The 27,128-nt window shown below is 49.3% G+C and overlaps 1 protein-coding gene across 7 annotated transcripts in view; it reads right to left on the bottom strand.

Annotated features, from left to right (window-relative positions):
• The window catches only part of INTS10 (integrator complex subunit 10), a 114,617-nt gene that overhangs the window by 36,533 nt on the left and 50,956 nt on the right, over positions 1 to 27,128 (bottom strand). For all 7 annotated transcript variants that reach the window (XM_085855641.1, XM_085855643.1, XM_085855644.1 and 4 more), the window contains 2 exons: positions 21,864 to 21,997; positions 4,276 to 4,414 (listed from right to left, as the gene is read on the bottom strand). In XM_085855641.1, coding sequence (XP_085711767.1) covers positions 4,276 to 4,414; positions 21,864 to 21,997 — 273 coding nt within the window. The remainder of the gene's footprint in view (positions 1 to 4,275; positions 4,415 to 21,863; positions 21,998 to 27,128) is intronic.

Raw genomic sequence — 27,128 nt, 5'->3', positions numbered from 1 at the left:
TTCTGCAACCATCTGGTTTACACCCACATGCCACCATGTTCAGCAAGGTGTCGGGTGCAACAGCAATGTCTGTTTCTACCGGGGTAAGAGTCCCGTCCTGAAATCGCCAGCCCCATTCTGTTGGAGATAAGGAGTTACCCATCCATTCCTGGACGGTAAGATAGGCGCGATATGAATGTTGCTTTGCTGCAGCACTAGTTAGAGGTAGACTTTCTAGCTGAAAGGATGAACTCAGGGAACTGCGACCGATTGCCCGTTTGTATGCGATGTGACGGTAGTCATCAAGAGATTCAAAACTGCTGGCTCCATAAAGCTTAAGAATGAAGCCTTCCCCAGCTTTTTCCACCTCGTCATGGGTGCTTCCACTGTTTGTGAAGGTATCAGCAAGTCGTAGTCCCGCTTCTTGTGCACCATGTTGAAAGCTTTACGCTTGCCCTGACGATAGATCGCAGAGACAGTGTCACATCCCGTCACAGCATGAAGAAACATCAAGTGATTTCTTGTGTCCCCTATGGCATGCTGAATCTCATGAATGTTGAAGACCGTGACAGGATTACTGCGGCATAGCATGTACACATCTGTGGAAGAGGTTGCCCGAGCAACTAGCATTACCAGTAAGTCTGTGTCCGTACCAACGACAGCAACTAGCACATGTTCTGACTCTGCCAGTGCTAGTGCTGTGGAGACAATCAGGGTGTCGGCGTCTGCTTCTGCCTGCTTGACACATACTCCAGCCATGAGCATTTTGTCACGTCGAGTTTGTACAAGTCTCGCCTTATTGTTGCCGTTGGCTAAGAAAGCTGCTTGGGTTGTGGTGGTTGGCATATCATCTTCAAATATGATGTCACTAGAGGTACACTTCTGAGCTCTTCGTTTCTGCTCAGCTACCTTTGTCGAAGTTGCGCTTCCATATCCATCAAACACCACCGTTGATTAAGCTCCATAGTGTTTTAGGATGTACAGCTTGCGTGCTTCAGCATCTCTTAAGATGTATTCTAATGAGTTCCTCATACTTCAAAACATATATGTAGACATTTAAAGTGTGTTTTGGGGAAACCTGCTTGCAAAGTTATGAGAAAAACAGAAGAGGCGGCCATTTTAGACGCCATCTTGGATTGCGGAAAACGCTCAAGGAGGATTCATGAGGACTTTTAGTATGTTATTTCACACACATTCCTGGACCTATCCTGAAAAAAATCAGCTTGTTACCAAAAATGTCCAGGTTAGGGCCTATTTTGACCTAATGCTCTTGGACTAAGACCTTTAACTCGAAGTAGAGTTTGCACTCCAAGAGCATCTTCTTAAGTGAAACAATCCAATAGGGCTTGTTTCTCGTAAAGCCGCTGGCATCGTCCATCCTTATCAATATTAATCATGCTACCTTGTAAATTAAGGATTTCTTTCTTTAAAATGCATATTCTGCCTTGCTTTACATTTGTGAAGTTATTCCTATATTGCCTACAGAAGACCAGATTTGTGCTTTTACGTAATCCCACCATTGACAAAGATTTGTGAAATCGTTTCCTGACTGTTGAAATCAAAGTCAAAATTGTTTAAAGGGTAACTTTAATAAAAATTACCCCCGTGTGGGGGTGACGGTCATCTCCATAATACCACAAGTTCTCAATGTTCAGTCATGACCGAAGACTACTGCGCAGTTCTATTGCGCAGCTCGAACTGCGCAGTTTGGTTAAAGGTGACTCGGCATTTTGGCGCACGTACGCGCACGAAATTATATTTTGAAAATAAATGCCGACGTTTACATTTCGGGTTTTGAAACTTTTCACCTTCGGCGGAAAATGTATAAATGTACTTCTGCTATGCAATGACACCATTCACTAATTTTTTACCAGGCCCAGTAGAGAATATATAGCCTCCTGAAGGTAGGGCAGTTTTTGCAAACTTTGAAGTCACGCGATGTGAAAATGAAAGCGAAATTCGAAAATCTGTCCCGACCAAATTTAGATACTGTCCCATACATTCATATGCCACAATCAAATTCAAGATCGCTTGAGAAATGTAGGAGATAGAATTTGAAAATCGTCATTTTCACAACTTCAAAGGCCTCATGACCTTGACCTGCGGTGACCTTGAAAGTCATACCATCGTGTACGTCTCATCGACCTCTATCAGGATCACTAATGACCAGATCTCATGCTTCAACTTCATTGTGAACGGACGGACGGACGGATTGAAGGACATCGACACCCATATTATTAGGTCATGCTCGAAAAGATGACTTAAAAAGGAATCATTTAAAAGAGAGGTATTAAAGGATCAATGAGAAGTATGCCTCTGAGGGCTGGGAAAAGAAAGACACATTTTAATTTTAAAATGGTCGGAAAAACCAGAAGGCATGACATGAGTAAAACTTACACGGTTTAAAAAAACAGAGAGACTGATGTAAAATTTATCAAGCGTTGCAAGCAACAAGTTATTTAACAGGAAACGGCACCAGGTAAATTGCTGAGCGTTCCCGTGCTGCAGTCGCCAAACATTACCAATATCATATTGAGAGAAGTGTGGACTCTCTCTATCTAGTGCAGCCTGTGGCTGCTGGTTGCATCATTGGTTGGGACGCGGCTATGCCACTGATGCAGTGTCCCCCTTACCAGTACACTGGTACTCATTGTGCCGACCTCGGAAGGATGACAGGCTGAGTCAACCTCCTGGTGTATATTAATTCAGCGGCCAACGGGGCTTGAACTCAGGACCCTAGGATCCCAAGCCGCCACCCTAACCACAAAGCCAACACCAGGCTAGAAGTGTGGACAAAGGCCCTGCACTCGCTGGATGACGTTTCACCACAACCATACACACCACACACTAGCCAAATTCACCACAACCATAACACACAAGGGTTTCTGTATTGGCATAACCCATATATGTCTGTCCCTCGATTTTAAAGGGAAGGATTGCCTGGAACCCTGAAACACCTGGTGGCAAGATCATGTATACAATCCGACGAAACGACATGATGTGTTTAAACTTATGATTCTGACTACCAAACGGAATGATTGTTAATGGAGATAACAACCGCACCGTATCTTTTTAATTGGATTACAATTTGGTCGCTTTTAACGAAAGGTGATAAATTTGAGATCACAACTTTTTTTGCAGAGTTATCCAGAGGGGAAAAGGAAACATAAATATCAGGGTCAAAAAAAATCCATGCTCGATGACTTGGGCAACCATCAGGACTTCAGAAATGGAAAAAAACAATTTGTTTGTTCATACGGGAAAACGTCTTTACATTTTCAATCCCGACGATCTCACAGACAGCAACAATTTGACTTCTCCATGTTGCTCTCCGACGGAGGAACGCATACCATCCCGTGTTTCCAGGTTAGTGCTTCAAACGAAGCATGCCGCAAACTTTGATCTGCCATGACGCTTCAATGGCCGGGTGTATAAAAATAAATTGGCGAACACCGTTCGAACTTCAACTTCGCAAAAGAAAACGAGAACAATTTAAACGGAAGGAAAAGGTAAAATGAATACAGAAAAAAATAATAAATAAACGCGATAAACGAATTGTGCACAACAGTATATCGGTACGGCCACCGCCCAAAGCAGAAAGAACGTACCGAATACTGCCAAAAGTGCTCTTCTCTCCCTCTCTCTAACTCAGGAGTGGTGGGGAGGGGAAGAGACAAGAGGAGGGGGAGGGAGGCATGAAAAGAGCAAAAACACTATGGAGCAGGGGAGACAGAGAACAAGGGACAACACAGGGGTAACACACACACACACACACACACACACACACACACACACACACACACACACACACACACACACACACACACACACACACACACACACACACACAGAGCCTGGGGAAAGTGCAGTCACATCCCAGGGTACTCTGGGTACCAGTGACATCACAACAATCCTCACTACACTCAGTAGGGTATTTCCCAAGGAGGGAGTTCCTCCTCCCCATGAGGATTGTCCATGCTGTGTCCTTTTAAATGGTGAACGTCAAGCAAGGAAGCAGCACGTACCATTTATAAAGTATTTGGTATGACTCGCCCGGTCTTAGAAATAAAGATTTTATAACAAATGCAATACGGGGATATGGAGGGACAAGACACGACAAATAAATCACGAAACAGACTGTTTTAAGATTACAAATCGCCACCTCCTCGGTGCACATGGTTCTATGAGATTTACCCGACAGATCCGGAATAAAGGAGTCCATCGAAGCGTCTATGCAATTCCACATTCCATCCCTGGAACTCCCCACTCCTACTCCCCTTTTCCACGTAACAATACCTTTCTCATATGCTGGCTGAGAGTGCAGGATATCCCAGGCCTCACGTGCTAAGTGAAAGCTCTCAAGCTGCTCTGCAGCTGCTGGCAGCAATGATGGTGAGGAAATGGAATAACCACGGGAAATCTCCTCTTCCTTGCTCTACCGCACAGGGCAATAAGAAGCTTGGATACAAACCTGACCCTCAGCAGTGCATATTCATCAGTTCAATCAAAGCAATCAAAAGGTTACATCAATAAGGACACGAGACACAAAGTTTGATCTTGCCTTTAAGAAAATTTAAGAAAGTCAGCCCATTAAAGAATTTTGAAGTCAGATTTAAAATTTGGCAAAATAGGATGTGGGCCACTCATCTCTATCATTCAGTTTTGTGACCATTATCGAGGAACTACTTAATTTCAATGTAATGTTACATTATAAACACTGTAGACCACAAATCAAATTGATGGCACTTCCAAAACTTTAGCAGGAATTTTACTCTGAAGTTGACAAAATTGTACAGTGTCACAACCGTTCAAATTTGCCGCACACATTCTCCCGGTGGTGGAATGGGGGAACATCGATAGTCAGACAAAATGGTAGCGCTCAGCAATGCAACACACGTGGTCACTTCGTCAAAAAAAATTCATCTGTTTAGTGCAACTTTGTCTCAAAGATCATTCAACAATTGTCAGTTTCTCTGAGAATAGTTGGCAGAAGGTTTGCGATCGTGTAAATGCATGGATAAACCTTAATGGTGACAAAAAACATATCTGCGAGGAGCATGGTCAGCTCTGGACTGTTCCATTTGACCCAACGGCTGTGTATGGTTACTGAGGTTCTTTCAACCCTTGACTCTGACTTTGCGACTGGACCCGACGGCAACAGCTCGTATATCCCAAAGACCTGCTCTGCTTCTCTTGCACATCCTATCTCTGCCCTTTTCACCCCATCATTTGCATGAGGTCATCTTCCATATGCTGGGAAATCAGCCATCATCACTGAATTACATAAAAGGTGCAAAAACGGATCCCCTTTATGACAGACCTATCAGCTTACTTCCAATCATCAGCAAGGTCATGGAATCTGTCATCACAGTTCATATGAAATCCTTCCTTTTCTCCAACAACCTACTCTCAGATCATCAATTTGGATTCAGACCAGGCCACTCTACCTTAGACATGCTAATTCAACTTACCCAACAATGGATGGACACCCTCAATGTCAGACAAGAATGTCACTATCAGCCATGATCTTTCTTGGGCAAACTACATTTCAAAGTTGGCATCCAAAGCCAGTCACCGACTGGGCATCCTCTGTCGACAAAGTCCTTCCTTAACCCTCTTGAACTATCCACCTACAAGGTTTTCATCCACAGCTTGACGTGGTACTGCTCTCCCCTCTGGGATAGCTCTCCTGCCTCACATCTTCCTCAGCTCGACGCTGTGGAAACCAAGGCCTTTGACATTATTGGAATCTCTCACGATGAAGCAGAGTCTATGGGCCGATCACTTAACCATTGCAGACAGGTCAGTTGTCTCTCTGTCTTCTACCGCTTCCTTCCTGGTCTTGCACCCTCTGCTCTTTCCGTACTTTGACCCTACCAGGTTTCTGCAGGGCCAATAAGGTATACAATCAACTCTCTTCTGGTTAAACTACCCAATTCCAGCATCACTGCTCACCTCTACTAATTCGTTCCTCCTTTTTCCCACCTGTGGAATCAACTTCCACATTCTTTCCAATCTCACTCTTCCCTCCAGGTCTTCAAGACAGCTGTTCACCACCATCTCAGATCATCCCCAATCCAAACCCATTCATCTTTTATACCCTCTTTAACCTGACCCAAATCCCTCCTCCTTCCAATTTTTCAGTTTTCCCTCCTTGGAGTTTCCTTCTATATCCAGAGTCCACCCCAAGCATACTCTGTGTACAACTTCTCCGCCCCGTACATGCATGTTTTGCATCCTGTTTTGGCTGTTATGTTACGTCTTTTTCTCTAAAATAAAAAAAGATTATATATATATATATATATATATATATATATATATATATATATATATATATATATATATATATATATATATATACAGCATATATATATATATATATATATATATATATATATATATATATATATATAGCATATATATATATATATATATATATATATATATATATATATATATATATATATATATATATATATATATATATGTATATATATATATATATATATATATATATATATATATATATATATATATATATATATATATATATATATATATGTATATATATATATATTGTTGTGGTTGACCAAATTCGCAAACCACCATTCAGGTCCCTTAGGTGAGATATCTCGGTAAATATATGTGTAGTTAGGCCCAAACCCGTTGTCTAGAGGGAATAAATGTCATTCATGAGGGCTGCGACTCTTCAGGATAGCCGTTTTTCTTTTACTATCTTTATTTTGGACCAGCCGCCATTATTACCACCACCAACCACGTCTCAACAGCCATCACACAACAACCACCAACCACAACGCGGCCATCACAACAACAACCACCAACCACAACGCCGCTTCACAACAACAACCACGAACCACAACGCCGCTTCACCACAACCGCCACGACCTTTACCGTCACAACTCGCCACCATCGCATCACCGTCATCTTGCGCCACTCGTGGGCACCAATGCTGGACTCGTGCGGGGCGCGCACCGAGCAGCGTGTTCAAAAACATCACGGACTTTCCGCAGAAAAACGGATCAAAAACGACTCACGCCCACTTTTGTTCCGTCCAATCGGTGAGCGAGGGGCGATTTGGCCCCGCCTCCAGGGCGGTCGCTATATGCAAATTCATGGATCAAAAAGCATTCACGCCCACTTTTCCTCGGGCCAATGGGGAGCCAGGTGAAGGATCGGAGGCAAAGGGTCAAGGGTAAAAGAGCGAAGCCACGGGGCTTATAAAAACGACTGCGTTCGTCAGACAAGTGGAGAAAGAGTTCAGTTGGAAGTGGAGGGTTGAGAGTGTGCGGAATTCAAGAGAGTCGTCGGTGGAGCTGGAAAGAAGTGGTACTAGTCGGAGTGAAGAGGACGGAGCTGTGGAGAGGTGACGGCGGCGAAGGCGGACGAGGGGGTGCTCGCGTCGGTGCCGGGAGCGGCACAGGGAGAGGCCAGCAACGCGACCGAGGTGGAGGAGGAGACGCTCGCCGCGGGACCCGAGACAGTGTTATATCCTCCTTTCCCCGAGCATCAGCAACCCCCTCCTGTTTCCCCCCGCGCTGAGATAGTGCGACAAAGGGGGCCCCCTTCCCACCCCCTACCAGACACTGTCCGCGAGGCCCGCGGAGTTGAGGCACCACCGCCGCTCCGCGTCTCATCATCAGACGGGTAGGCCCGACACGGTCTCGGCCCCAGGCCCGCCTACCCCCCTCATCCTGGAGAGTGGTTCTCTTTTCTTTTGCTTTGGGAATATGTGTTGTCGGCGCCGTCTGTGAAGTAAAATTGTATAAGTGTTGCCGTGTGCCCGGTAGTCGGTTAGATCTGCATTGTTGCATTTGCTTTTTGTGTAATATTGCATTGTCTTCTTCTATTACATGTGCTTTTGGTGGAATTGTATATGTGTGCTTTCCGTTCATCGCGAAATAAATGTGCTTATTGTTGAACTGTTTTCCCGCTTCGCTTCGTCATTTCTTTCATTGAATCCCCATCTTGCTTCACGTAAAGGGTTGGTCGTGGGCTAAGACGCCCGATAATTAATCGAACCGTCGAGGCCGACGAATAACACCGCTCGGTTATCCCGGTAGTACGGAATGGGTCGCTTAAGTGGCCCGTGTCCGAAGTCGACCTGCGGCGAGGTGCGATCGCCCGGTCTACCCTCCGTGTGGGTACTTAGGTAGGTCGAATTTGGCGAGCAACCCTATCCCACGCGGGGGCCGATTGGCACGATCACGGTGAGACCGAAAGGTCCACCCGTGACTGGTTCCCGGCGTTAGTCCGAGAGGGTCACGACTGGATTGTCCGTCCGGTGGGCGACGTTCCGCGATTCGAGTTACGTGGCCGTCAGCACGCCGGCGGGCGCGAATCCGCAACACTGGTGTCAGGAGTGGGATACAAACCCATCGCCCTCCTCACGGCACTGGTAACGGAGAACGGGAAAACGGGCTCTCCTGTCTCCGACTAAATTCACGGGAATCGGTCCAGGGGTGAGAGGAGCGACCCCCGATTCCCTCCAAATTACGAGCGAGCTAAATTAACCCTTTAAGAGAAGCAAGATGGCGTCTCAAGGCGAGCGGGAGCCGGGGGTATTAGAAATGGATGTAGAATGTGTAGGATCCATGGCTCAGGATGAAATCCCCGTGCAGGAAATGTTGGTTGTACAGGAAAACGAACTCGCCCAACTGAACCCAGAGCCCGAAATGGGTGCGGCAGCGGCCGCGGTGTATGACACCTCCCCTCCCCCTCTCCACCAAAACCCTTCCCCAACCCCTGCCGAAACGGCTCACCCAAGCGCACCCGACATGGCCCAGCTAATCACCATGCTGGCAAAGATGGATGCGAATGCACAAAAGATGAATGCAGAAATGAAAAACGAAATGAAAGGAATGAACAAGCAAATGGACGAAGTGAAAACGACGATGGATGCGAATACACAGCAAATGAGGGAAGAAATGAAAGAGCTGCGGGGTGAGACGCAGAACATGGGAATGAGCCTAAAAGGAAGCTTGGAAGAACTAAAAAACGAAATGAAAAAGGAAGTCGACACGATACGAGCGGAGGTGACCGGGTTAAAAGAGAAAGTAAAAGGAGTGGGAGTCGCAATGGAAGAAAGTAAACAAGAGAGGGTAAACGAAATAAAGACGGTGGTGGGAAAAATAGACAAAGTAGGAAAAGGATTGGGAGAAGTAAAACAGGGACAAGACCAAATAAAGGAGGAAATAGGGAGGAACACGACGGCGATAGAGGAATTAAAAAGAGAACAAGGGAAAATAAAGGAGGGATTGGGAGCCGTGAAGGAGGACTGTGAGAAAAGACATCGGGAAATGACAGACAAAGTTGAAAACCTGCGAAAGGAGGTAAAAGCGGAGACACAGAAAGGATTAAAGAAGGTGGCGGAGGAATGTAGAAAGAGACATGAGGAGGTAATTAATGAAATGGAGCGGAAAGCCGGAGAAAAGACAGAGGAACTGGGGGAGCAGATAGGAAAAAACCGGGGCGAGACAGAAGAGCAGTTTAGGACAACGAGGGAGGAAATATCCAAGACAAATAAGATGGTGACACAGGTACAAGGGGAGGTGGAGCAAATAAGAGAAAAAGTCGGGGAACTGTCGTTAGGAACGATAGGGGAGGAAATAAATGGGGTAATAAAGGGGAAAATGGAGGAAATGGAGAAGAGACTGACGGATAGGGTGGAGGCCCGGTGTGAGAAGCAGGGTGGCCTCCTTCGGGAACAGGAGGAGAGGATATACTCCCTCGAGGCGGATCGTGCCCAGGTGGGGCCGGTGTCACAAGGCGGAGGAGGAGGCTTGCCCGATGCGGGGGTGAGCATGCCAAGCTTGGGGAGGGTAGAGGCCGCGGGGTCTTTTGGCCTAATGGGGGTACCCAGAATGACTGTTCCGGGGGGTGTGCAGAGTGCGAGTCCAATGGCTTGGGAGAGTAAGCGGGACGACACGGGGCACGGACAGACGCGGACAAGGGTGGTGGAGCCCCCGGGCAAACGGCTCGGACCCTGCGGGAGTGAGGCACCGTTGGGACTGGGGAGGTACACTCCTCCCGGAGTCCCTGGGGAACGGGAGGAGACCTCGAAAGAACCGAGGGTGCCACTACCCCCGTACGATGGCAAGACGGACTTGAGGGCATATATGGCCCAGTTCCAGTGTGTTGCCAGAGGCAATGGCTGGAACGAGGTGCAGGGTGTGGCACAACTCACAGCGGCCCTGCGTGGCGTGGCTTTGGAAGTCCTGACCACGGTACCCAGTGAGGGGCGACCCTGGAGGATCTCCATTCGGCCCTAAAAAACCGATTTGGCATGGACCAGCAGAGCGAGCTTGTTAAAGCTCAGCTCAACGGGCGCAAACGACGTCCCCAGGAATCACTGGGAGAATTGGCACATGACATTCGCCGCTTGGTGGGGATCGCGCACACCAACATGCCACCGGAGTACCGGGAGGAGATTGCCCTGGACCATTTCCTTCGAGCAATAGGGGGCACCGATGTCGGAGCATTGCTCACCGTATGGCGCCCGGACAACCTCCAGAAGGCGGCTGATACTGCTGCCTGCTGGGAGGCAGCCAGAACGCCATTGGGAGGGGCTGGGCGCCACGCAGTGGCAGTCCGACAGGTGGACCCCGTGAACAACAGTGCGCTGGGAGCCGGGGCAACCCTGGGCGACCAAGCGCGAATGGAAAGGATGGTGCAGGGCATGTTCGACCGCCGGTTCGGGAGACCTGGGGAGAGGCGGTCGGGCCCGGGAAGGGCGGGAGATGGGCCATCGGGGGGTACCCCAAGTCGGAATGGAGGGGGGTATAATTCGGCGTACTGGAGGCAAACACCTTACCAGAAGAGGTGTTATAATTGTGGCGCAGGGGACCACCTGCAGCGGAGGTGCAACGCCCCGCGCAGGGAAAGGCCCCCGCGAAGAGAAGAGCCACGGCCCCCTAGACCACCAACTCCGCCCCGGGTCAACAGGGATAGCCAGGCCCAACCATCACCCCCCCCCCACCAGTCCCCGGGAAACTAAGAAGTGCCGAACATGTAGGGCCGTGTTCGGCAGACTCAGACGGAGAAGAGCCCTCAGAACTGCAACAGGTCATCAGTTGTGGCCAAATTGGCAAAGGTAGCTTAACAATTCGGTGCAAGATTGCCGGCGTAGGGGTAGACGCCGTTGTGGACACAGGAGCAAGCGCCACGATAATCAGCCCTGTGGTCCTTGATTCGAGTGTAGACGGTTGGGATGAGATCCACCGTCTGCAAAACCATAGTTTGCAGCTAGCTACCGGGGCAACGGCCCCTATCATAGGACGTGGTTTCGTGTCGTTTAAATTGGGCACTGTGAAAACCAAGATAGAGGTTTGGGTGGCAGAGGTGTACGACCCATGTCTAATAGGGTTGGATGTGCTGACGGCCGGTGGTTGTAAGATCGACTTGGGCCGGGGGGTCATGCAGTTGGGTGGTGAGGAGTTGCCGTTAGGGGGCGTGAGCACGGATGAGAGGGTGGAGCTGGAGGCTCCTGACTCCGTGGTCATTCCCCCGGGTGCCGAGGCGGTGGTCCCGGCCCGGTGGCGAGCAACCCCAATGTGGCAGGGCCCCTGCGGCCTGGCGGAACTACCGGCAGGGCCGTCAACCCCGGGCTTAGTCGTGGGCCGCACCCTGGTAAGTACCGACGGGCCAATAGCGCCCGTGCGGGTGATAAATGTTAGCACGGAACCACGCACTATCAGGAAGGGCACGAAGGTGGCAGATTGCACCCCAGTAAAAGAGGTCGCAGAGCTGAGGGACGATAACGTCGAGCCGGACCGGCCCCAGAGGGAGTCTCCAGACTCGATTAGGAATTGGCCCGGGCCCATTTGTGAGATGGTAAATCGGAGTAGTGTAGATTTGGAGGAGGCCCAGCGGGAGGCCTTATACAAGCTGGTCGACCGACACATCGGGATCTTCTCCTTGTCACCCGAGGATATTGGACGTACGGGCCTGGTGCAACATCAGATCCACACCAATGGGGCCCGGCCTGTCCGTCAGCCTGCTCGAAGGCTCCCATGGAGCAAAAGAGAGGAGGCTGATGAACAGGTTGAAAAGATGCTCAATGCAGGTGTCATCGAGCCCTCGGGAAGTCCTTCGATGTCACCAGTTGTGCTGGTTAAAAAGAAGGATGGGACCACGCGTTTCTGTGTGGACTATCGCCAGCTGAACAACGTGACACTCAAAGACTCCTATCCCCTGCCTAGAATTGACGATACCCTCGACGCCGTTGCAGGCTCTAAATGGTTCTCAACTTTGGACCTCAAGAGTGGGTATTGGCAGGTGGAGATGGATAAGACGGGGAAGGAGAAAACGGCATTTTCCACAGGGAAGGGACTGTATCAGTTCACTGTGATGCCGTTCGGTTTGTGTAACGCCCCGGCCACCTTTGAGAGACTGATGGAGCGTGTACTAGGCGGCATGCCGTGGCAGTCATGCCTGGTGTATCTGGATGACGTCCTGGTACACGCTAAAACATTCACCCAGGAGATAGCCAATTTGGACCAGGTGTTTGGGCACCTCAGGCAGGCAGGGCTGAAATTGAGCCCAGAGAAATGCACTTTGTTCGCGACAGAGGTGGCCTATCTCGGACACGTGATAGGCCGCGAGGGGTGAAGACCGACCCCGGAAAAATTACAGCGGTAGAGGAGTGGCCCGTACCTACAACTGTCAAACAGGTACGGGGCTTTTGGGACTTTGCTCCTACTACCGGCGTTTCGTGGCAAACTTTGCGGAGATAGCCAGGCCCCTTCACCGGTTGACGGAGAAGGGGTTGAGATTTAATTGGACGGAGGAGTGCCAGGAGGCCTTCCTCAAATTAAAGGGGTGTTTGACATCCACACCTGTTTTAGCGTACCCCACCGATGACGGGATGTATACCCTGGACACGGATGCAAGCCAGGAAGGATTGGGAGCAGTCTTGTCTCAGACACAGGGGGGCGTGGAAAGAGTGATCGCGTATTACAGTCGGGCCATGAGTAGGCCCGAACGAAATTATTGCGTAACTCGCAAGGAACTATTGGCTATGCTGTCTGCCGTGAGACATTTCCACCCGTACTTGTACGGGAGGAAATTTTTGGTTCGAACTAACCATTCCTCCTTGCAATTGCTCTTACGGTTCAAGGAACCGGAAGGCCAAATTGCAAGGTGGTTGGAAAAATTGCAGCAGTACGATTTCAGTGTGGTCCATAGAGCCGGTAAGGCTCATGGGAATGCCGATGCGCTCTCTCGACGCCCCTGTCTGAGGGAAAACTGCAAATATTGCACGAGATATGAGGAGAGGGACCAATTGGCAGACGCCTCCCCGAAACTCCCAGTCCGTGCGGCCCGGGTGGTAGGCCCAACTTTGCCACTAACCGCGGGAGAGGAATTTGGTGGATTGGCATGGAGCACGGCCCAGCGAGAAGACCCCGTGCTAGGGCCAGTGTACAAATGGGTCCAGGAAAACAGGAGGCCCAGTGGGGAGGAAATCGCCCCATTCGGGGCACGAACAAAGGCATACTGGGCTCAGTGGAGGACCCTAGAAATGAGGGACAACATCTTATATCGCAAGTGGGTGGAGATTCCTTCTGAACAAACTTCTTGGCTGGTGATAGTCCCTGATGGGTTTAAGACCCAAATTTTGAAACAGGTGCACGGTACCCGCGCCGGCGGCCATTTGGGCAGGACCAAAACAAAATCTCGGGCCCGCCGGTGGTTCTATTGTGTTAACATGGGGCGCGATGTACAGGACTGGTGTCGAGCATGCGACGCCTGTACTGCAAAAAAGGGACCGCCACAGAGGATGAGGGCCCCACTCCAACAACATCAGGTTGGGGCTCCCCTTGAGCGAGTGGCCATGGACATTTTGGGACCACTGCCCCCCACTCGCCAGGGTAATAAGTACGTCCTCGTAATTATGGACTATTTCACCAAATGGCCAGAAGCCTTTGCCCTTCCCAGCCAGGAAGCAGGGGTTGTGGCCAAGGCCTTCGTAGAAGGATTTACATGCCGGTATGGGATTCCGCAGGAGCTGCACACGGACCAGGGACGAAATTTTGAGAGTGAATTACTAAAAGAGGTGTGCAGGCTCCTGGAAATTCGAAAAACACGGACAACGCCCCTGAGACCACAGTCTGATGGCATGGTGGAGAGGTTCAACAGGACCCTGGTCCAACAGTTGGCCCTCTTCACCGCCACTAACCAGGAGGACTGGGACGAACACCTTCCGTACCTCCTGATGGCCTATCGCGCGTCCCAGCACGGGTCTACCGCATGTAGTCCGGCGCTGTTGATGTATGGACGGGAGCTGAGAAGCCCCGTCGATTTATTGTGCGGTCCGACGCCTGAGCGGCTTGATAGGCCCCCGCGGAGGGCTATGCCCGTCGGTTGGAGGAAGGCTTGGAGAAGGTCCACGCCTTCGCACGACACCAGCTCCAACAGGCGGGCATAAAGATGAAGCGCAGGTACGACCACCGGAGCCAGGTGAGCAAATACCCACCGGGGGCGAAGATTTGGTTCTTTAACCCCCGGCGAAGGAAGGGCAGATGCCCGAAGCTCACCTCACCTTGGCAGGGCCCGGGGGTCGTCCTGGCGCAAGTCAGTGACGTGGTCCTAAAAATTAAAATGGGACCACGAGCCCTCCCTCGGATCGTCCACGCGGACCGCCTGAGGCCTTACAAGGGCGACCTTACGCCCTCATGGATATGTCTTGCCGGAGGAGTCGGTGCTGGAACAGCCGCTCCCGCAGAGGCGCAGGGCTCTCAGAGCCTTGCAACGAGTTCACGAGCCCAGTAGGAAGGGAGGAAATCCCCCCCTGGGAAAGTGATTTTTGGGACATCTGAGGACATGGACAGACTTGTGAATGCGTAGAGGGGACGTAGTTTAGCTACGTAGTGTTAAAAGGAACGTGCTATAGTTTAAGGGACGATGTGGGAGCACGAGTTAGTTAGGGGAGGTAGTTAGAAGGATGGCAGACTTCAGCGGTGAGTGTGTTGAAGAGAGTTGGTGAGTGAAGTGGAAGCATGTGCTTGGTGAGTGAGTGAGGCCAGCGGGTCTGTGTGTATGGAGCGAATGGGGACTGCATGGTGCGATGAGTGATTGGGGGGAGGAGTGACTCCCGCCCAAGGGACCCCAGGGTCAGAGTAAAGTAAGTTAGCTGGGTTAGTCAAATTAACAAAAATGGAGGTCGTTTTGTTGTTGGTGGGAGTGTAGGCTCGAAACCCGTTTGGAGGGGTGCAGGAGCCCTGTTGACGGGCTTGGGAGCGTGGCTGCGAAAGGTGAGTATCGCTGAGTGGGTACCCCGGGCACCAGGCTAGTCGGCCGTGGTAGGCCAAGGGCCCATGGGGGGGCCGGGATAGCGTAGTGGGCACGGGTGCGCCTGCTGGGTGCGGGGGCCCGGGGCGCCATTAGCCGCGTGGGCAGTGTTGTGGGCACGGGTGACCCTCGGAAAGGGGCCTGGGAAGCCAGCCTGCCACGTGTGCGTTTCAGGGGAGGTGCCATGGGGGGCACTCCCCGGTGTTTGGGAGCTGGTAGGCTCGGAGGCAGTGTAGTGCCCGGGGGTGCCATAGCGGGAGAATCGGCAGAGGGTCGTGCCTGCCAAAGGGAGCCACGTGTCCCAGCCAGGAGACCGTGTGAGGGCACGGAGAGAAAATTGGGGGGCGAGGCCCGAAATTGTGAGGACACCAACACAGGCGACGGGAATCTGGGTTGTTAGAACCAATAGTTTAAGCGAGAAGCGCTTGTTGAAAGCCCCGGGGTAGTTTAACAGTTAAATGGTTAGGGTAGATTAGGAAGTGTACCCCTCCGCACCATCCATCCCCTCGCTCTCGTTGTGGGCCGCTGGACCCACTTTGGTTATAGATCGCCGAACTCTGGGGAGGCCATTCTGAGGCTTCGTTGGGCCTCGACACAGGACGCTAGCTCTCCCTTATTCCCCTCCGGGAAGGGAACGTAGGGGTTGGGAGTAGGCTAGGTGACAGGATAGGTTAGCCGAACAAGGACAGTAAAGGGGGTTAGGGGACGATTTATAGTGGGGAAGAAAAAATAAAAAAATAAGTTGGGGCTAAATTGGGGTTTCACAAATTAAGGGAGTGGGTATGTACAGTGACAGGCAAAGGCGATAGGTGGGAGGGAGACAGGTAGGTAGGTCCGAGCCCGCCTTCCAAGTGGCCAGCACCACCGCACTCCCTCCACCAACCTCCACTGTACGGCAAAGGCTGGCCAGCTTCATCTGCTGGCTGTGTTGCTGCAAGGCCTGTGCCGGCTCACTTCATCTGCCGGCTGGCTGTTTTTCTGCAAGGCCTGTGCCGGCTCACTTCATCTGCCGGCTGGCTGTTTTTCTTCTTCTGCGGGCTGTGTTTGCCTGCTACCTTTGCCATGCCATGCCCACTGCCCCTGCTCACCAGCCCCCGTTCAATTTTTGCTTTGCCCCCCCTGTTCATTGCCATGTGCGCCAGGATCAAGGCAACAGTTTGCAAGCTGCAAGAACTGCCCTGTTGGCAGCTACAACACGGGCCTGCAGTGGCGGCCCGTGCACCGTGTTTGCGTCCATCCATTCATCCATCCATTCGTTGTGTTCATTGCGTGTGCCACTTGAGCTGGCACGGAGACTGCATTTGTTTAGCCCATGCACCGTTGTGGTTCACTGCGTTCAGTTCAAACCATTCATGCATCCATTCGTTGTGTTCATTGCGTGTGCCACTTGAGCTGGCACGGAGACTACGTTTGTGCAGCCTATGCACCATTGTGGTTCACTGCGTTCAGTTCAAAAGGGAAGGCTTTGGACTGCGTGTGAGCAGCCGGCCACGTTCCCCGTCACCTGCGTTATTTGAGCCAGAGACTGCATGCGAGCAGCCTGGCTCCCTGCTAACTGCTTTCTTTTTGCAGAGTTCAGTGATCCTGGGCCATGGTTTAGTGTAAAATTTGTAAGTTAAGGTTAAGATGTACTGTAAATATGAGTGCGCCCCCGGCATGTTTGTCTTAGCGCCGGCAATTTTATTTAAGTCGTCCGTGTGAGTGAGTTTGTTTAGGTAGTTACTCAGCCCTTAGGTTATTTATTTTGGGGACACGAATACCATGAATGTCGCACTCAGGGATCCGTAGGTAAAATGTACTAGGGAAAAACTACACATGATGGCACACGAAAATTTGACGACTCGGGACGAGTCTGTAAAAAGGGGAGGGGGTAGTGTTGTGGTTGACCAAATTCGCAAACCACCATTCAGGTCCCTTAGGTGAGATATCTCGGTAAGTATATGTGTAGTTAGGCCCAAACCCGTTGTCTAGAGGGAATAAATGTCATTCACTCGGGCTGCGACTCTTCAGGATAGCCGTTTTTCTTTTACTATCTTTATTTTGGACCAGCCGCCATTATTACCACCACCAACCACGTCTCAACAGCCATCACACAACAACCACCAACCACAACGCGGCCATCACAACAACAACCACCAACCACAACGCCGCTTCACAACAACAACCACCAACCACAACGCCGCTTCACCACAACCGCCACGACCTTTACAGTCACAACTCGCCACCATCGCATCACCGTCATCTCGCGCCACTCGTGGGCACCGATGCTGGACTCGTGCGGGGTGCGCACCGAGCAGCGTGTTCAAAAACATCACGGACTTTCCGCAGAAAAACGGATCAAAAACGACTCACGCCCACTTTTGTTCCGTCCAATCGGTGAGCGAGGGGCGATTTGGCCCCGCCTCCAGGGCGTTGGAGGGCGGTCGCTATATGCAAATTCATGGATCAAAAAGCATTCACGCCCACTTTTCCTCGGGCCAATGGGGAGCCAGGTGAAGGGTCGGAGGCAAAGGGTCAAGGGTAAAACAGCGAAGCCACGGGGCTTATAAAAACGACTGCGTTCGTCAGACAAGTGGAGAAAGAGTTCAGTTGGAAGTGGAGGGTTGAGAGTGTGCGGAATTCAAGAGAGTCATCGGTGGAGCTGGAAAGAAGTGGTACTAGTCGGAGTGAAGAGGACGGAGCTGTGGAGAGGTGACGGCGGCGAAGGCGGACGAGGGGGTGCTCGCGTCGGTGCCGGGAGCGGCACAGGGAGAGGCCAGCAACGCGACCGAGGTGGAGGAGGAGACGCTCGCCGCGGGACCCGAGACAGGGTTATATCCTCCTTTCCCCGAGCATCAGCAACCCCCTCCTGTTTCCCCCCCGCGCTGAGATAGTGCGACAAAGGGGGCCCCCTTCCCACCCCCTACCAGACACTGTCCGCGAGGCCCGCGGAGTTGAGGCACCACCGCCGCTCCGCGTCTCATCATCAGACGGGTAGGCCCGACACGGTCTCGGCCCCAGGCCCGCCTACCCCCCTCATCCTGGAGGGTGGTTATCTTTTCTTTTGCTTTGGGAATATGTGTTGTCGGCGCCGTCTGTGAAGTAAAATTGTATAAGTGTTGCCGTGTGCCCGGTAGTCGGTTAGATCTGCATTGTTGCATTTGCTTTTTGTGTAATATTGCATTGTCTTCTTCTATTGCATGTGCTTTTGGTGGAATTGTATATGTGTGCTTTCCGTTCATCGCGAAATAAATGTGCTTATTGTTGAACTGTTTTCCCACTTCGCTTCGTCATTTCTTTCATTGAATCCCCATCTTGCATCACGTAAAGGGTTGGTCGTGGGCGAAGACGCCCGATAATTAATCGAACCGTCGAGGCCGACGAATAACACCGCTCGGTTATCCCGGTAGTACGGAACGGGTCGCTTAAGTGGCCCGTGTCCGAAGTCGACCTGCGGCGAGGTGCGATCGCCCGGTCTACCCTCCGTGTGGGTACTTAGGTAGGTCGAATTTGGCGAGCAACCCTATCCCACGCGGGGGCCGATTGGCACGATCGCGGTGAGACCGAAAGGTCCATCCGTGACTGGTTCCCGGCGTTAGTCCGAGAGGGTCACGACTGGATTGTCCGTCCGGTGGGCGACGTGCCGCGATTCGAGTTACGTGGCCGTCAGCACGCCGGCGGGCGCGAATCCGCAACGAGATATATATATATATATATATATATATATATATATATATATATATATATATATATATATATATATAAGAATTAAAATCGACACCTTCAAGCTGAAGAAGCTCCATAAAGCAATCAAGAAGGCTGACACAAAGTAAGCACTTTGTTTTTGTTGCTGTGGAGGATCTCTGGGAGGGGATTGAAACTGCATTCACAAATAGTACACACATGAGAATCCCAATGATACACACCTCCTCAGCTGCCAGACTGGTTTCATCGCTTATTGGTGAATCATCAGTGACAGCACAGATAGCAATGTGTACCAATGAGGCTCCCAAGTATGTACCACATGCAAATGTCCACCATCTCCCCAGTTCGACCACCCTCCTGGCTCTTCACGTGCCAGGCTTCCAAAATCAACCTGTGGATTTGGAATCAAAATTTGGAAGCATGGCACAAAAATAGCAGGGAGGGTGGTCTAACTGGGGAGACAGTGGACAAACCCACACAATCTTCTTCTTCTTGTGTGTGGCAGCTTAGCTGCCGGGGTAGCTATCATTTCTTGGAAGCGCGACTATGTCGCTGATGCAGTGCCCCTCTTCCAGTACACACTGGTACTCATTTCGCCGACCTCGGAAGGATGACAGGCTGAATCAACCTCCTGGTGTATTAATTCAGTGGCAAATGGGGCTTGAACTCAGGACCCTAAGATCCCAAGCCACCACCCTAACCACTAAGCCAACACCAGGCTCCACCCACACAATACACACCTCTGATGCAAATGGCTGGAAAAGGTGAGCAACAAACAACACCCAACGAGAACTCCAACATTCACACAACCAACACCTCATCATGCACAACCCGGACATGAAACCAGCCGTGTTTATGCCCCGGAAACACAAAAACAAGCACACATGTGCTCACCCAAACATATACAACATCAGATCACGTGCAAGTAAAAACAAAAAGGAGCAGAGCACCCCATCAATGATGTCATTTGACGTTTATTTTGCTTTTGCAAAATAAAATTTAAAACGCACTTATTTCACCTCGAGCACCATCACGTGACCGGAAATGAGCGGTCGTATCGAAATAAAAACCGGACACATGCTGAGGCTCGTGGTCTATTGTGTCTAAGGAAGCCGGCTGTGAAGCTGGTGAAACATCACCCGAGGCCGGATCTGCTCGAGCTTTTTTGCTCAAATTAACGGAGTCGATCTAGTTTTTTTTTTTACTTTTGGTTGGAAGTGCCTTCTTCTTTAAAAATGTGTTCCCAACCACCCCAATCTTATACAAATACTAGAAGACTCGTGAACTCAATGGGTTCCCGTTGTGACAGCGGTTGATGAAAAGAAATCATTTCAAGAAAAAAAAGACAGCTCCAGCGAACTATACTGCTGAGGCTGTTTGCATTGATCAAATTCTCCCGAAGAGTACTTGACTGAATCGGGAATAGATTTTTTTTTCATTGCCCGATTTGAACGAAACTTGATACTGCACACCGCATTAGAATGGTGAGCAAGTTGGCCCTAAAATGTTTGCGCTATTGTGTACCATTTTAGCTGTATTTCGGGAACATACATACAAGATGAGAGTTTTAGTAATATATATACACATATATATATATATATATATATATATATATATATATATATACATATATATATATATATATACATATACATATACACACACATATACATACAGTCATGCGCCACTTAACGACGGGGTTCTGTTCTGAGAAATGCGTCGTTAACCGACGTCGTCGTTGTGCGAACATCATTTTTTTTTTTTCGTTTTCGAACATAGCACTTACACAAACCTAGACACCAAGGCTATATGGTGTAGCCTATTGCTCCCTCGGATACAAACCTGTACAGCATGTTACTGTACTGAATACTGTCGGCAATTGTAACACGCATCCAAGAGAGACGGAAGACGCGTTAGCTTTACCTTTGTGCTGTTCATGACGGCCATGGGTGTTTTTAGCAGCAGCTTACAATCTCCTCTCGCATCGATTATGGAAAGGTGAATAAATAGCGTTTGGATTTTATAAATACGTAATCATTGCATCAATGTTATGATTTACAAATGAAGAAACGAGCACCTGTCAATTGTGATATATATTTTCGGAACAGTGCAATTGTTTTAACAACATAAAAAGCTTCACTAAAAATAAATTTGTGTTTTAATTTCGACTAACAACAACAATTTATTCGTGGAATTCTTCAATTCAAAGGTAATTTACTTGCGAGAAGGTAAACGTGCAAACATTGGTTCAGTTTGAAAGCCGATTTCCTTGAGGATGGCATGGTTTGGTGAGAGGCAGGTGTGGTTGTGGTGGTGGAAGGCGGTTGGTCTGAAGCGGTTGTTTAGAGCGATGTTGGTGGTGGTGGTGGTTGTTGTAAAGTGGTTGTTGAGAAAGATGTTGGTGGTGGACGTGGTTGGTCCAAAATAACGATAGCAAAGAATAACAGCTAACTCAAAGATCACAACCCGGTTAACATGAATAGTTCCCTTTAAACAACGGTGGGGAAATCTATCTGGACACGGACTTATCGGCCTAACTGATCTAGGGACCTTTATGGTGTTCTGTCAATTTCCACAGCCGTAACTATATATATATATATATATATATATATATATATATATATATATATATATATATATATATATATATATATATATATATATATATATATATGAAAAAAACACCCCAAGTTCCCTCAAAAAAATTCTTGCCAGGAACGCATCCCTCCCCCACCTAAATATAAGGGTTCTTATGGGAAAATACATTTCGCACATCACAAGAGTTTTCAGGAATGGAACCATTGCGATCAACGAGGACTTTCTGTATTGTGCTTACCCGACTGTAACAGACAAAAACAAACAGAATCAAGAGGTGTTCATGGACTGATCTATACCAAAGATTTGTCATGGCACTCGTCCAACCGCCGTCGCTTGCTTGTCGGCCGGCTCCACTCATTCTCTGACTCAGAATATACCACGGATAGGTCTTCAGCAAGCACCAATGAGGGCTGAGTCGCTAGTCCAGAACCTAGCACATGAAAAATAAAAAAAATAAAAATCAACAACAGTGAGTATATTATAAATTCTGATTTAAAAAAAAAATGCCTTGCCTGGTCGTAGAAACATTATCCTCCAGGTTAGTCTTTACAATGGATATATTTACTACAACAAACTATGTTGTCTTTGGTGGGACATTAGGTTAGCAAGAAAAGCCAATGAACTATGTACACCCTCAATTATTAAACCAAATAAATATGACAAACTTCATAACTCCTCATTAGAAGAATAATCACAATCTCATGGTCAGGTTAGTCCAAAAACTGCTCCTCTGAAATGAAATACAATACTCCTTAACCGAATTACCATAAATTCCTTGAGATGCATGATCAAAGTTACAGAGAAATAACTGAATGGTATATTATCCTTCAAAGGAAATACAAATGCAACTGTCCCTTCCCGAATCAAAGGAACACCGGAGATCCAACGGTGTTTTTTCCTGAGATAGACCATTATATTGGTCCCATTGCTAAACACACCTTGCCAAAGCATTAAATATGGTATGTGTATGAAAGTGCAAGTCAAATTTCAATGAGAAAAGTAAATACAGTGGCTGAATCAAAGAAAAGGATAATCATATAGAAAATGCTGCAGATGTATAATCTTTATATTTCCTGATATTAAAATATTTTGACAAAACCTATCAAAAAACAACAATCTATACATTAAAGTAACCAGGTTTTTCCATCCATCCCTCTGCCTGGCATGCTCTTTTAGCTAGGATGTCATTACAGCGTTACGTCAAGTGCAAGGCTAGGCCTCGACCGACGTGCACATCATCCCGGTGTCCAACACTCAACGCATCCGATCACTTCACTGACAGCAGTTGAACAACATAACCCATATATCTGACTGTCTGACCATAAGTGACGGGCTGAAGGCAAGATGCTACGTGTTGGGATGATGGTTTTAGTGAGATAGCAGTGCAGCCAGAGGACGGTACATTTTGCGCTAGGTGAAGCCTTTACAGCGGTGTATTATTCATGACTCAACGAGAAGCGGTGTATTATTTTAGAAACCACTTCAGAGAATTGTTAACAAGCCATAACTAATTAGCCTACGTTTCTCAATAATATTGTTGTGGATTTCCACCCGTCTGGCGTGCGGGTGACCGCCTTTAGCTCAATTGCGGCCGCGCACGCGCACCGAACGAGCAATCCAGTCGCAGCTTTCAGATCAACGCCGAAACCCAGCTACGGGTGTTTTTAACCACACCATAAACCAGCCAACTCTTCTATCCACGTGCTACAGGGTCGATCGCCGAATTGTCGATGTGATGAATTAAAGGATGTGACGCGCGATCACGTGTCGCGCAGTCAGATAAAACCGTGATGCCGAGCGGTCGGTGGGATTGACCCTGGGGCATTGTCATTTACGGCGGTGGTTCACTTGGTGCTCGTTGAATGGTGAGAATTGAGAGTATACCGGACTCCGTGCTTATGCTGGCTAATTGCCGATTTATTTTGCGGTGATCGACTGCACGTGTATTCCTTGCTGCACACGTATTCCTTTATGTGCCTGTAGAATCGGCTTCAATCAAGTGAAATAAAGCCTTACACTCCGAAGGTTTTTCCCTCGCATTCACCTCAATTTATTTCACTTGATTCGTTCGGCTGCCTCAACCGACTATGGACAAGATCTACAAGCCGGAGAGGTTCGATGCGGACCCCAACGCTACTGACTCAGAAATGAAGTGGTCACATTGGTTCCGTTCCTTCTCACCCTATCTGACCATCATTGAAGAGGGAGCCGACAAACTGGCCGCACTTGTAAACCATGTCTCGCCCAGCGTATTCAGGCTCTTCTCGGAGTGTGACACCTACAACGCAGCGATTGATGTGCTGCGGGCGCTCTATGTGAAGCGCAAGAACGAGGTATACATGCGACATCTTCTCAACACACGCAGGCAAGCAGCCGGGGAGACAATCGATCAGTTCCTACAAGCTCTGAGGCAATTGGGCAAAGACTGCAGTTTCCGGGCTGTAACCGCCGAGGAACATCGAGATGAAGCGACCCGAGAGGCGTTCATCCAGGGGCTCCGGTCAGCCCCCATTCGGCAACGCTTACTGGAAAAAAGCACAACCCACTCTTGAAATGGTAGCTGACCAGGCCCGAGCTATGGATACGGCTCAGCAGCAATCTGAGTCATATGGGACACCGGTGTTGCTAATGAACGCTGCTTCGGCGGAAACTCAAAGAACCCCCCGGGACACCTCCGACACTGAGGATGGAGATAAACCCGAGGAATCGGATACCCAGACCTCGTAAAACTCCTCAGCAACTACTTCGGTTGGTAAATGTTTCTTTTGTGGGTATAAAAGACACCCCGTAACAAATGCCCCGCCAGGGATGCCACATGCATGAATTGTGACAAGAAAGGGCATTGTGCCAGGGTATGCAAATCTACTCTTAGAAGAAATAAACCCACTTCAGCGGCTCTCTACTCACAAAAGAAAGTAACAGCAGCTTCACCGGGGAATCTATCCAAAGTTATCATCAACGTACGAATTAACGGGCATATGGCTGAGGCTCTGATTGATACTGGTAGCTCTGAAAGTTTCGTCAACAGCTCACTAGCGAAGGGCAGGAAATGGAAGATCCACCCGACAGACAATACGGTATGCATGGCCTCCACATCACTACAGTCCAGCGTACGAGGGTACTGCAATGTTGAGTTGGACGTAAAAGGCTACACGCATCGGGATGTAAGGGTACTGGTGCTTCGTGATTTATGCGCAGATGTAATTCTGGGTCATAATGTCCTCAAGCAGCACACAAGCGTCGAAATACCCTTTGGAGGAAGCAAACCTTGTCTAATTCTAAATGCTCTGACCACCGCAGAGGTATCGTCCCCCGTGCTGTTTGCTAACTTGTCGCCGGACTGTAAACCGATAGCGATCAAATAGCTACGATACACCGACACCAATATGAACTTCATCACTTCTGAGACCAAGCAATTACTGGAAGAAGGTATTATAGAACCGAGCGATTCGCCATGGTGCGCGCAGGTGTTGGTGACCACCAACCAGAACCACAAGAAACGAATGGTTGTCGATTACTCACAAACGGTCAATCGCTTCACCCATCTCGATACCTACCCTTTGCCACGCATAGACGAGATGGTCGAACGCGTGGCCAACTACAAAATATTCAGCACCATCGATTTGCGAAGCGCCTATCATCAAATTCCCATTCGAGAGGAAGACAAACCTTACACCACGTTCGAGGCAGGTAGACGCCTCTATCAATTTAGGAGGATTCTGTTCGGTGTCACTAATGGAGTAGCTTGCTTCCAACGAGTTATGGACGACATCATCTCGGATGAAAACCTCAAAGACACTTTTGTTTACGTGGACAATGTCACGGTGTGCGGTAAGGATCGGGGGGAACATGATATGAATCTGGACAGATTCTTGAGCATTGCTAGAAAATATAATCTGACTCTCAACTACGACAAATGCGTATTCTCGGCAAAGTCAATTGATCTTCTCGGCTACACAATAGCCGACGGCACGATTAGGCCCGATCCTGAACGATTGTGCCAACTCCGTGAGCTACCCCCACCGCATGACCTGCAGACATTGCGTCGAGTGATCGGAATGTTCGCTTACTACGTGAGATGGATCCCCCAATACTCCGGAAAAATACATCCCCTGGTGCATTGCAAAAACTTCCCGCCAGATGCTGCTGTTGTAAAAGCTTTCCACAGCCTCAAAGATGATATCAGTAATTCCGTGGTATTATCGATCGACAGCACGGCGCCGTTCGTAGTGGAAACGGACACTTCCGATCACGCGATCGCCGCGACGCTCAATCAGTCCGGACGCCCCGTCGCATTCTCCTCAAGAACTCTCTCAGGAAGCGAGCAGAGACACTCGGCGATAGAGAAGGAAGCGTACGCTATTGTCGAAGCCCTCCGTAAATGGAGACATTATTTACTGGGGAACCACTTTACACTCGTCACGGACCAGCGATCCGTTGCCTTCATGTTTGATGGGAAAGATAACGGCAAAATTAAGAACGAGAAAATAATGAGATGGCGGATAGATCTATCCTGTTATAGTTACGACATTGTTTATCGGCCCGGGAAGGAAAACCCTGCTGCAGACACCTTCTCTCGGGTCAACTGTTCGGCGACAATCGGTCGGGCTTTGCAAGACCTCCATGTGTTTCTGTGCCACCCAGGGGTAACCAGAATGGCACATTTTGTGAGCATAAAAAAACCTTCCCTATTCTATCGATGATATAAAACAAGTGAGTGCTTCTTGCCCTGTTTGTACTGAACTAAAACCCAGATTCTATGGTGCCGCTTCTGACAGATTGATCAAGCCACTTCACCCTTCGAGAGACTAAATATCGACTTCAAACGGCCCCTGCCGACTGAGACAGACAACAGATACATACTCACGGTTGATGATGAATACTCAAGGTTCCCATTCGCAATCCCGTGCTTGGATATGACCTCGGGCACTGTCGTGAAATGTCTCTCTGACCTCTTTGCCATCTTTGGGAAACAGTTGTACATACATTCAGACAGAGGGCCGTGTTTCATGTCGGTCGAGCTCAAACAGTTCCTATATGAACACGGCATAGCAACTAGTCGAACGACGGGTTACAACCCACAGGGTAATGGGCAGGTGGAACGGTACAATGGAGTCATTTGGAAAGCCGTAACCCTGGCGCTGAAATTGAGGGGACTGGGGCCCGAGCGGTGGGAGGTTACCCTACTCGACGCTCTGAATTCCATACGTTCTTTGCTCTTTACGTCCACCAATGCTACTCCGCACGAACGAATGTTTACTCACCAACGACGTTATATTGACGGCTAATCGGTGCCCAACTGGCTAACCTATCCCAGAACAGTGTTCATGAAGCGCCTGGTACGACAAAGCAAGTATGAACCAATGGTGGAGAGGGTCGAACTCATCGATGCTAATCCTGAGTATGCTCGTGTTAGACTTCCTGATGGCAGGGAGACCACTGTGTCGGTTCGCTATCTGGCTCCCGCAGGTACTCCTCCTGCAGGAACTCCTCCATCTGGTACTCTTCCCTCTGACATTCACTCCCCAGGTGTTTCCCCCCCAGGAACTCCACCCGAGAAT

The sequence above is a fragment of the Eptatretus burgeri genome, chromosome 14 (genome assembly GCF_056783735.1).
Source record: "Eptatretus burgeri isolate ZD-2024b chromosome 14, Ebu_testis_v1, whole genome shotgun sequence".
NCBI classification, from domain to species: domain Eukaryota; kingdom Metazoa; phylum Chordata; class Myxini; order Myxiniformes; family Myxinidae; genus Eptatretus; species Eptatretus burgeri.
Note: the sequence above shows the minus strand (reverse complement) of the source record. Positions and strands in the feature narration are given on the sequence as shown.